The sequence below is a fragment of the Xiphophorus maculatus genome, chromosome 1, assembly GCF_002775205.1.
Source record: "Xiphophorus maculatus strain JP 163 A chromosome 1, X_maculatus-5.0-male, whole genome shotgun sequence".
Taxonomy (NCBI): domain Eukaryota; kingdom Metazoa; phylum Chordata; class Actinopteri; order Cyprinodontiformes; family Poeciliidae; genus Xiphophorus; species Xiphophorus maculatus.
The window spans coordinates 13,498,667-13,510,017 of record NC_036443.1 but is presented as its reverse complement, the minus strand read 5'-3'; the positions used below and the strand labels follow the sequence as shown (position 1 = coordinate 13,510,017).

At 39.9% G+C, this 11,351-nt stretch overlaps 2 protein-coding genes across 4 annotated transcripts; both read left to right on the top strand.

The window, feature by feature from the left end:
- The first annotated feature begins 2,220 nt into the window (after window positions 1-2,220).
- On the top strand, window positions 2,221-6,737 carry LOC102234615 (deoxyribonuclease gamma-like). The gene is made up of 8 exons (XM_005801326.2): window positions 2,221-2,576; window positions 2,668-2,756; window positions 2,832-2,918; window positions 3,016-3,137; window positions 4,315-4,427; window positions 4,568-4,725; window positions 6,399-6,495; window positions 6,573-6,737. The coding sequence occupies exons 1-8, from the start codon at window positions 2,436-2,438 to the stop codon at window positions 6,651-6,653; spliced, it is 888 nt and encodes a 295-aa protein (XP_005801383.1). The 5' UTR covers window positions 2,221-2,435; the 3' UTR covers window positions 6,654-6,737.
- Window positions 6,738-6,894: 157 nt separating this feature from the next.
- On the top strand, window positions 6,895-10,719 carry LOC102227516 (spore wall protein 2-like). Of its 3 annotated transcripts, XM_023344765.1 has the most exons (8): window positions 6,895-7,008; window positions 7,231-7,270; window positions 7,355-8,977; window positions 9,057-9,123; window positions 9,216-9,298; window positions 9,338-9,468; window positions 10,196-10,315; window positions 10,396-10,719. In XM_023344765.1, the coding sequence occupies exons 1-8, from the start codon at window positions 7,006-7,008 to the stop codon at window positions 10,510-10,512; spliced, it is 2,184 nt and encodes a 727-aa protein (XP_023200533.1). In that variant the 5' UTR covers window positions 6,895-7,005; the 3' UTR covers window positions 10,513-10,719. The 3 variants fall into 3 exon arrangements, with proteins under 3 accessions (XP_023200533.1, XP_023200484.1, XP_023200430.1); XM_023344716.1 differs by having other exon boundaries at window positions 9,219-9,468; XM_023344662.1 differs by having other exon boundaries at window positions 6,896-7,008; window positions 9,216-9,468.
- Window positions 10,720-11,351: the final 632 nt, after the last annotated feature.

Below are 11,351 nucleotides of genomic sequence, written 5' to 3'. Positions count from 1 at the left end.
CTCTTTTTCACATTGTTTTTCCACATTTCCTTTCAGAAACAGTCTTCATGGTTGAATCTAACTCTTATTAAATCTGAATCTGCCAGGGTTGTGTTTAGATCATTTCAAGATTAGTTTTAACTGTTTACTTTTCCTGGAATAAAACAAAACTCTCCCTAACCTGTAATTTTTGCTGAGTAATGTTTCAGTCACAGGGTTTCATCAGGCAAACTCGTTCTAACGATTAAAATCTCTGAGCGCTGCTGCTGGAGTTGAGGAAGTGGTTCTGAGTATCTGACCAATCGCATCCAGACACCGGAAGGAAAAAATGATCAATCATTCAGTCAATAAAATCAAAACCTCTTGTAAAGGTAAAATAAGCTGCCTCACTGCAGATTATTTCAATCTGAATTTGTCTTAAGAGCAGAAATATTTACATTTTACATTATTAAATTCAATATATGTAGCACCTTGCAAATGTTTTCCTTCCCCGTGGAGTGTGCTTACATTTTGTCCCAATTGCAACCACAAACGTCAACGTACTTTATTGAGATTTTATGTGGAAAAACCACAAATTTAATTGTGAAGTTGAGCAGAAAGGATACGGGATTTTCAAAGTTTCTGATAAATTAAAATGTAAAAAGTCTGACATATTCAACAGCTTTTAGTCTGACGCCCCTAAATTAACTCGATTTCAACCAAATTTCAGCAGTGACCAACGTAGACAATAGGGTCCATCTGTATGTTTAAAACTGTTTCTTAGTGAAACAGTTTTCACTAATATGCAGTGAGAATATTACTGAAGAAAAATCTTGAAAACCAAGAAACACAGAGAGAAAGTTTTCTGCTTTAAGCAAGCGGGGAGTCAACGACTTTGAACGTCTCATCGAGCTTCTTCCAGTCTATCATCTGAGAACAAGACATGGCCGTCCATCTAAATTAACATGACAGCCCAGGAGGAAGAAGCCAAGAAGAATAGTGCAACTCTGGAGGAGCTGCAGACATCCGCTGCTCATGAGAGAAAATCTCTTGGACAAATGTTAAGTCACGCCACAGCGGGTAAGAATGAGATTATTGAAAGCTTTTAGTTTACAAGAACTGCAAACAAATCCTCACAAAACCGACACAGGTTGCAAAAACTTGAGATTTAAATGAAAAACAGTTTTGTTTTGTTTTTTGACATATTAGTTGATAGGGAAGACATGTCAGTTTGGTGGGATGGTCTAATTAGCAAACCATCTTTTTAATAATAGGCAAACATCCATCCAGCCAGAGTAGTTTGAGTTTGATTTCTAGAGTTGTTCATGTCGCTACAGCCACACTTTATTTTCTAAAATGTAACCTTCTCTTCACCTCAGTACCCTCCTGTCATCTAACATCAGAAATAGGACATTTATGGCATCAACTTTTTGGTAATAACGATGTTCTAAATGTAAATATGGCAAGACCTTTTGAACATTATTAAATCAGAAGAAAGGACCAAACTACAAACACAAAAGAAAACCACAACACCATAGTGATACCACTGCCATTGTCTAGATTAATATTCTACATTAAAAATGTTATTTGCAAATATTTTCAAATTTATTCAGATTTTTTAAGATCAGGTAAAGATTGTGACTTTAGAAACCCCAACTTGACATCGTGACAAAACGTCCAAACAGTCCATTCAGGAAGATGCCGTTGTGTCAGCGAGATAAGAGTGGTGGTGAACTGGTTTTTACTGGAACTGACACACAGAACAGATGAACAAAACCACACACGCTTCTCTCTTTAAATGACCCCGTTTTTGGTTCATGTTTCCGCTTTCTAAGGCTTGAAATAGGTAAGTGGGAGAGTATTTCTGAATGTTTCTAAATAGTTGCTTAAATTAGGTTATCATCCTTCAGTTTACTCACTAAAAACAAGAAATAAACTCAGTTTATTTAGCAGAAGCATCAATTATTCTTCAGTGTTGTGTCTATGTAGATTGTTTTAATTACTCTTCTGGTTTATTTATGATTTTTGTTTATTTTCCTCTGTTTAGGCAGCAGTAAAATCATTCTAAAACATAAAATGTATCTTTATTACCAGCCGTGGTTGCATTATGCTGCAGCTCTTTCCATGTAATCGTTCCTGAAGCGAAGAGGTGCAGCCTCCAGCATCATCTATTGTCTGATAACACTCAAACTTTAGAGACAAAGCTCCTCCCCCATTGTTTATTGTGTTCTAGTTGTTTTAACTGTTCCAGATGAAGCTCCATTCTCAAAATCCACTGACGCAGCACATCCACAGCACACAGCCCCCGTCTCTCACCACCACATTTACCTGTATGTTCCCCAAATGCACCAGTGAAGAGATGGGTCCTTAAAGTCAGTCTGCTGGTCATCCTCTCGCTGAAGGTAAACAGAGTCGCTGTGAAGCTCTGCAGCTTCGTTAACTCCACGTTAACTCACAGAACGACTCACGTCTGTAAGATGAAGACCGCCGGGCTGCTGCTTGTCGTCGGGTTGTGCGCGTTCAGCGTCACATCTTCTCTGAAAATCTGCGCTTTCAATGTTCAGAGTTTCGGTGAATCCAAGGCAAACAACAAGAGGGTGATGGGAGTTCTACTGAAGGTACTCTGCTGGGAGCTTAAAACAAACTACATGAGGAAAAACAGGCGTCTGATAGATCTACCTGTGTTCTTCTTTTGCTTTTGTCCTCAAGATCCTCTCTCGGTGCGACTTGAGCCTCATTCAGGAGGTCCGGGACTCTAAAGGGAAAGCAATACAAGCTTTGGTCAAGGATCTTAACAGGTACAAACTGGAAGATTAGATGTCTGAAGTGAGAAAGTCAGTATATTTATTACATTGTGATGTTGTTGTCATCAGATTCGACAAATCCAACTCCTATTCCTCTGAGGAAAGTGAACGAATGGGCAGGAAGAGCTACAAAGAGCAATACGTCTACATTTACAAGTAATTCAGCTAATTAGAAGTTAATTGGATCTGATTGTTAGAATTAGCTTTGGACCAGAAATGTGCTCACAGATCTCTCTTCTGTGATCATCTGCAGGAATAATATGCTAAAGGTCAAGGAGCGCTTCCAGCATCCTAAGCTGGAGGGAGAGGGAACCAATGAGACTGACGTTTTCTCCAGAGAGCCTTTTGTCATCCGCGTTCACTCCCCCACTACATGTAAGAAACACAGCAAAATAAGAGCCTATTCAAACCTCACATACACACTGTCAAGAAAACGTTTTCGCCCCCTTATGAGTTTCTTCTGCTTTTGCTTTTTTGTCTGATTTAAAACACATTCAGCATGTCAATGGGAATGACTGGTTTCATTGTAAAACATCTGTTGAGAGTCCAGAAAAGCTCCATAAAAGTCATAAAACATTGTTATTCATATTGAAAATGCTCTAAATCTGAGCATGAACAACCTGTCCAGTTATCTCAGTTGGATTTACCAGACGTTGATCAAATCGCTCTAAAACCTTTATTTTCATTTTGTTTGTTTTGGAGCCAATCAGAGGCGAACCTGCTGGGGTAATCAGGATCACTAACCTGGTGCAAAACCCAAATTAGCTAAACTCTAATCATTATTAAACCGCGTCTTGTATTTGCTCATTAAGATTTGTCTGATGAAATGAAGCCTAGTAATATGACAAAAAGCAGCTGTACAAATATAGCTGATGTATGGACTACCTGGTCATAAGATGGTTTATCACAGAGTTTACATCAATTCTGACTTTTTCCAAACCAGAACAGGACAAAGACAATTTGTTCAAGCTATGCAAACATCTTCTGGAATGATAAAAACAGTTTTCAGAAGGTTTGACTCCTGCTAAGCACAGATGTTTCCTTGTAATCATCAGAGATGACTTGAGTTATATTCAAGGTCATTCGTGATGCAGTTTCGTCTAGTTCCTCCTAATAACCATGTATTAAAAAGCCACCGTAAATTCATAATTTATGTTGTAATGTAATGTCACTCTGAAAACATATTAAGATCCAGTCTGCTGTTATTCAGTGAGTGAGTTTTTGTGTTGGTTTGTTATATAAAATCCAGATAAAATATGTTGTAGCTAATTTATGGTTGTATTTTGACAAAATGTGAAGAAAAAGTTCAAGGGTGTCCTTCCTTCCTTAATCAGGAAGTTGTTGCTCAAGGCTCACAGACCTGCTATATAATATTGTACGGCATAAAGATAAAACTCATCTAAAATGACGTTCAGATGAAAAGGCACATTAATTTAAGCAAAATTCAAAATAAAATGACTTATATCTTCAAATATGTGGGGCTTTCTGAACATAAACATGCTGATCTAGAAGATCTGAAGTAAATCATTTGCTAAATGCGTTTCTTTTCTAGTGGTGAAGGATTTTGTCCTTGTTGGGCAACACACATGTCCAAAAACAGCCATGCAGGAGATTGATGAGCTGTACGGTGTGGTCAAGCAGATTCACAAGAAATGGAAAACTGAGGTAGGTGAAACCTCGCCGTTATCATCAGCATCAGTTTTATCCAACTCGGTTCTGTTTTTAGCCAAAACACCTTGATCCAAGCCGGTTTCTCTTCTCTATACATACACTTCATGAGCAATGCCTCGCTTCCTCTTTTCCAGAACGTGATCATCTTGGGGGACCTAAACGCAGGCTGCAGCTACGTCACCGTTAAAGGGTGGAAGGCTGTGCGCCTCCGGAACGATCCCGGATTTCACTGGCTAATTGGAGACGAGCAGGACACCACGGTCAGAGAGAAGACTCGGTGCGCCTACGACAGGTCAGGGCCGCGTCACACACACACACACACACACACACACACCCAGAGGTCTATAACTGTTCTGTCACCACTAGAGATGGCTACGCTGCTACAGGCATGCATGGAGAATCTCGTCATTTCAGTTTCATCGGTAATCAGTCTGAAGTGTGGCTTCCTCTTCAGCGGTGATCTCTAATTGCACACTTAGCAACTATAAAAAGATCAAACCAAACAAAGAGATTGACCTTTTCAAAAGGTCAATCTCTCTCTTTCTCAGTTTAAGGAATAGGCTATAAATATATCCAATCTCAGCAGTGTTTGCTTGGGTGCAATATGTGGTAGCTTGTTAGATTTTAAGAGAAGTGTGTTTTAATGCTCTAAATTTAAATAACACTTTTGATCAGCTTCACTCCTTTTGATGCTCAAGCTTAATACAGATTTAATGTAACAAAATAAATTCACAAACGCTGATGGGAAAAGAAAAGAGTGAGGAGAGATATTGTTTGATCAAAGTCAATATTATCACTTGAGGGACAGATTTGTATGAATCTTTACTAGCTTGTCACATTTATTTTAATAATTTAATTTGTTTTTCCTATCTTCTTATTTCTGTCCTTCTAAATATCTGTGTCAAATGTAAGAGCTAAATAAAATTTTTACCTTATGCATTGTTGCATAGAGAGTGGTGTTTTATATTTATAGTTTTTTTCTCACTCAAAAGTAGAATGTATAGTTGTTCACAAATTGGACATTTTAATTGGTTGTGCATTCTCAATAGATATATCCATACAAGCAAAAATGTATATCATCATCACCATTATTCGCTTTTTGGATGTTCAACTCCTAGAGGACATTTGGAAAAGAGAAAACGTCAGCCTGCAAAAAGTCAGTCGGCAATTAATTTTACTCCTTATCTTCAGAATCTTTTGAAACTTCATTCTGTGTCCAGAACTTTAAGATCCAAAAATCAGCTGCTACTGAATGTTCCTCCGACTCGACTTAAGAGAAAAGGAGATCGGGTTTTCTCCGCTGCTGCTCCTGTTCTATGGAACAATCTACCTTTCCAGATTAGATCTGCCCACAGCCTGGATCATTTCAAATCGCTTCTTAAAACTCATTTTAATTGGGCTGTGCTGTGGTGGCGTAGGGGATAGCGCGACCCACGTTTGGAGGCCTTGAGTCGCCGTCGCGGGTTCAATTCCCGGACATCAGGACCTGGATGTTCGGTGGTTCCTCTCTTTTGAGTCCAGAACCAGGTGGTGACATCAGGAATTGTTCCCACTGACAGTTTTGGCAAAACAAAACAAATTGTGCAAGAACTTTAGAGAACTTTAGATGGAAAACAAAACGCTACACTGGATAAAAACATTACCAGTGTAGTCAGACTCAGTGACATGTGATTAGACGCTGATTACAAGAAACACATTACGTGGCACATTACACAATGAAAGCAAAAAAAAAGTGTTTTGGTTTTTTTTAGGATTTTTGTAACAAATGGTTTAAAGTCACAAGCTAATGTATTTCTGTCTTGAAGCAGCTGTGTTAATTCATTTATCATCTGCAGAATAAAGAAATAAATTAGTCAGATTAAAGTCATAATGAAGGCATTCTGCAGCAGTCTGGGTCAGAGGGAGAGGTGTGCAAGTCTCCATGTTTCTTTTTCTGATGGTCAATGTTGCCTTTTCCCCACACAGGATCATTGTTCACGGTCGGGAGATTATTTCTGGCATAGTTCCTGGTTCAGCTCAAGCGTTTAACTTCAAGGAAAACTTCCATCTTACAGAGCAAGAGGTAAACATGTGAAATGCCTGATTTTAGTTCATCTCTGCATGTAGTGTGATAATATTTGCGTCACTTCGTCCCTTCAGGCTCTTGAGGTGAGCGATCATTTTCCTGTTGAAGTTGATCTGAGGCCAACTCACCGCTACCTCCTGAGGAACGAGCTGTAGGTCACAGCACATCCCTTCTAACAAGACTTATTTTAACTTGAAATGTAATTTTTTTTTCTCCTGTTTTTAATTTAAAAAAAATAAAAATAAAGCAATCAAGAGAAACAGTTTTGGTGCTTTTAGTCTCGCTCCTCGTCACAGTGGCACCAGCGAACAGTGTTTCTGCATGAAGCGTTTTCGTCTGCTGGAGTTTGTGTTGTGCTTCTGAAACCAAACCCACATCAAAGCTGACATCATTTCATGAGCTCATGAAGGTGCGCTACAGCAGCAAAAGACAAACACAAACAACTTGAGTCTTAAGGTTTTACTTTTCAGTCAAAGCAAAAGAGATTTTCTTCCATCTTCATCTTTCATGGTGAGTTCATTTTAGTTGCTTTTCAGCAAAATATTTCAGTGGCTGTGTGTGAATTTATGCTCGATCTGTTCGACAGGAAGTCACTTGCAGCCAAAGCAGAGGAGTTACTTTGAGCTGTCTTTGTTTTTTGGGGGGTTTTTTTAGAGACAGACTGACTGTTACAACAGATTTAAATTAGTCTTCATATAAATCCTGCTTTAACATTGATTTGTGTTTGTTAAGATGGAGGGCTTTGCTGATCTTCTCACTGATGCATTTTCAGGTAAAAAAAAAAACATATTTTTGTAGCAATATCATTATTTTTATGTTGTAGGATTTCACTGAGATGTTTTTTTTCTGATTGCAGAGGGTTCAGTTCCCTCGTTTTCCACGGGAGATTTGGACTTTGAGAGCTTCTGTTTTGATGAGAGGAGCGAGGAGGAACAGAACAAAAACCCAAAGACAGAGAACGACGAGGCTTGGCTTCAGGAAGCATCTGCAGAAGGTGCAGCTTTGTTGGAGGGCCCCCTTGCAGACGCACTGAACTCAGATGAGAACACTTACAAAGAGCAGACTGATGAGGAAAATGATGAAGAGGGGCTTAATCGGGTCCGTTTTAGCAATGAAACCCCAGAGGACGATGAATGCCCAAGCTCTGACGGAGAAGAAGAACGGAGCTATTTCTGCTCTGGAAGAGATGGAGAGGAGGAGGCTGAATGCCAAGAGGAAGATGAGGATACACTGAAATTAATTTATAAAACAGTGGATGAGATCCTGGAAGATGTTGATGAGCTTCAAGTCAGCAACAACCTGCAAGAAGAGGCGCACAGTGATGAAGAGGAGAACGGATGTAGAAATGAGAACATTGCAGAAAGTCCTGAGAGTGAGGAGGAACAAGAAGTCGAAACGGACTCCTCTGAATCCGACTACGAAGGTGTGAAAACTGAAGAGGAAGAGAAAGAAAAACCCAGCACTGCTGATCCGGCAGATTCTGGTTTGGAGTTCTCCTGCATATCTCTCCAGAATCTGCAGGATCTCATCTCTGAAGTGGATGGTGAGGTTTACGAAGAGAAAATGTCAGACTTCACTGGCGAGGAGCACCAGGAGGCAGGCGAGAGCTTTGCAGATTACCCCTCAGACTTTTCCTCTGGCGAATACGGCAGAAATGCTGCCACTGCACGGAGCGCCTCGCCTCGTCCGAGGGAGGAAGAAGGCCTGCAAAGAGCCGTGACTGAAAGCCACGGGTCTGAGGAGGAGGGTTCTGGGAAGGAGGAAGAGTTCCTGTTCAGCAGAGATATAGAAGTAAATGTTGAGAAGATGATGATGAGCCTGGATGAAGCAGCTGGAGATGAAGTTGAAGCGAAAACAGAGCATTTGTTGAGAGGGACCAGCTTTGACGATGAAGAGAAGACAAGTGAGAGCGACTCCTACAGCTCCAGTGATGAGGAAGAGCCACTGAGAAGATCCAGTGATGTATTTTCAGATAAGTCCAGAACCCGATTCCTTGAAGATGACACAAACCTGGAGAACATTAGATCTCTTGGTGCCAGCGGCTCTGATGACAGCAGCTTTGGGCGTGACAGATACGATCCTGCTGAGTTCCTCAGATCAGGGTTAGGTGAGTTAGAAACCAAAACCTTTCTGTATGAATTCTTCCTGAGTGGAGAGGACACAGATGGGACAGAATCACCAAATTCAGGGGGAAATCAGTGTCAGGATCAAGATGTCAACAGCTACTCTGTGGTGCAGAAGAAAGACTCGATACCAGCAAGTCCGTTCGTCCAAGGATCCATCGACGACAGCTTCTTCTTCAATACTGAACCCAAGGACTTCACTGATGATGGACAGCAGGAGGAGGAGGAAGAGGAAGAGGAGGAGGAGGAGGAGGAGGACGAGTACGAAGAAAGGAGAAACTTTGAGCAGATGAAGCAGAGAATTGAAGCTTTCAAAAGATTTTACGACAACAGCGATGACGAGAACGGGCGAGAAGGTCAGTGTGCAGAACACAGAGTCAGTCTTTCCTTGTGTGATAAACAACTGATCAGTTTCCAAATGTTCGTGTTTTTCAGAGAGGCAGATAAAAGTTCAGTTTTGTGCAGACCCCTTATCTCAAGTGAATTATTATGAAACGGACAGGTGGGTAAAATTCTGTCAGTGCTAACGTGTACTGTAAAGCAAAGCATGGCAGGTGAAACAAAAACGATTTCTGCTTGATTTTTGCTTCTCAGCAGCGACAGAGACTCAGTCAGCAGCTCCTCAGACAGGGAGGAAAACCTGAGCTCTGCAGAACAATCTGAAGACAAAGAGGAAGATCTGAATCCTGCAGAACAATCTGAAGACAAAGAGGAAGATCTGAATCCTGCAGAACAATCTGAAGACAAAGAGGAAGATCTGAATCCTGCAGAACAATCTGAAAATAAGGAGGAGGACTTGAACTCTGGGGAACAATTTGAAGACTCGAGCTCTGCAGAACAATCTGATGTAAGAAGATCTTAATTCACTTACACAGCACACCACAGAAGGACAGAGCAAACAATGCCTTGCAATATCATTCATGGACCTTGGACTGCTTCATATTATCTGTTACAACCACAAACTTAGATTTAAGTGGGACTTAATATAAAATGGAATTAAATCTATATTTATTTCAAACATGTAAAATGTCAGAGCAAAACAACAAGCAAATAAGAAGAAAACAAACAAAAAGCTCTCATAATAATCAAACATAAAAAAACAAAACTTATACCCAGTTCCTCCAACTCTCACTCAAAAATCTCCCATGTACATATTTACATATCCAATTTCTGCTTCATGTCACATTTTCTACTCTTTCAAAACAAAATATGTACAATTAATTTATTATTGTGCAGTAATGCTATCTACAGACTCCTGTAATATATCCACAGAGCTGCATTCATCTTTAGCAAAACAACCAAAGCGAAACATTTTTCTATCCTATTCTATTCTATAAATTAAACTGTATATAAACAAGACATCTCATACATCCAGTCATGTTTAATCTGCAGTGCTGCATTAATCAGCAGTATGCTAGCAGATTCACAATGTGTGCTTAAAATTCTGTCATTCCTCCACTTCTCAGTTATACTACTCAGCCCCACATGTTTACTTTCTGGTTGTAATGTGACAAAATGTAGGAAGGCCACATTAGGTGACAAATACATAACTGGACTGATTTGTCTGTAACTAGGAACCGCAGGAGCCTGAAGAAGACCTGGACATAAAACCTGTGTTTGGTCCCCCAATCGTTCAGCAGCATCAGAGCCCGGCAGACGTCGTTAACACACAAACCTGCACGCCAACACGCAAGGTGTGTATTTACTCAAGGTCTTTACCCAGAGTGTTTCCTTTTAAGCTTATTTTCTAAGTGACTGTCCGCTGCTCTCTCAGGCTTTCAGCACACTGAAGATGATCGTGACGCTGGGAGTGCTGACGGCGACGGGGCTGATGATGTTCTGCCTGGCCACAGACCAACCCGACTGGCTCAGACCGTTTTTCTTCTTTTAGAGCTGCAGCTCATTGTGGTTATAAAGACTGGAAAAAAAAAAAAAAGCTCTGTACACATATGCATTTCTACCTTTAAAGCTATTTTTTTGTTTACAATGGTGACCTTTACTTTGGAAATATATAAATGTAAAATATAACTAAAAAAAATGTGTTTTTTTAATGAATTGTGTGGTAATGACTTTGTGAATTAAAATGCTGAAATGTTAACCGAATTTATGAATCTCCTTTACTGAGCTGAACATTTTAAAACATATACAAATGTGAATCGAAAGAACAAAACAAAGCAGGGTTCTGGATGAGGGGCGGTGTCCTGCAACGTTTGGGTACACGCTTGGGCCAACAGACCTCATTTAAAAGACCGGGTGTCAGGAAGAAGACTGGCAAAAATACACATTTCTCTTGTTAAATAACAAAAAGAGTAAGTTTATCTTACATAACACAAGCATCTCTGTGCTTGCCAGCCGCACATTGAGCAAACAAAGGCAAAGAATAGCTCACTTATCAAACCTCTCTCTACCTGAAGACAATGAGAACCACACCTATTGCTTCTGGCACTGCACTGCTTTCTTGTGTGAGATTAATCTAACTAAACCAAACACTGAATGAAAAGGTTTTCTTTCTGTGCAGCATAAAATTGTGAGGGTAGATTTAAAATGTAATAATTCAAAGAATAAAAACATTAGAAAAAAATAGGCTACATGTCATAGGTGATAAACTACAGCCAAAGTTAGACTGACCGCTTTTACAGGAAAGTCTACCGTGTAGTGTTATTGGTACAATCATAATTTTACATATAATACTGTATTTATGGCCTTACAGTCTCACCTCTAAAAATCCAT

Coding starts and splice junctions, on each gene's coding strand:
- LOC102234615 (XM_005801326.2), top strand. CDS start 2,436: ATGAAGACCGCCGGGCTGCTGCTTGTCGTCGGGTTGTGCGCGTTCAGC. Junction 2,919..3,015: donor CAATACGTCTACATTTACAA/GTAATTCAGCTA, acceptor GATCATCTGCAG/GAATAATATGCTAAAGGTCA. Junction 6,496..6,572: donor TCCATCTTACAGAGCAAGAG/GTAAACATGTGA, acceptor TCGTCCCTTCAG/GCTCTTGAGGTGAGCGATCA.
- LOC102227516 (XM_023344662.1), top strand. Junction 7,271..7,354: donor TCTCACTGATGCATTTTCAG/GTAAAAAAAAAA, acceptor TTCTGATTGCAG/AGGGTTCAGTTCCCTCGTTT. Junction 9,124..9,215: donor AATTATTATGAAACGGACAG/GTGGGTAAAATT, acceptor TTTGCTTCTCAG/CAGCGACAGAGACTCAGTCA.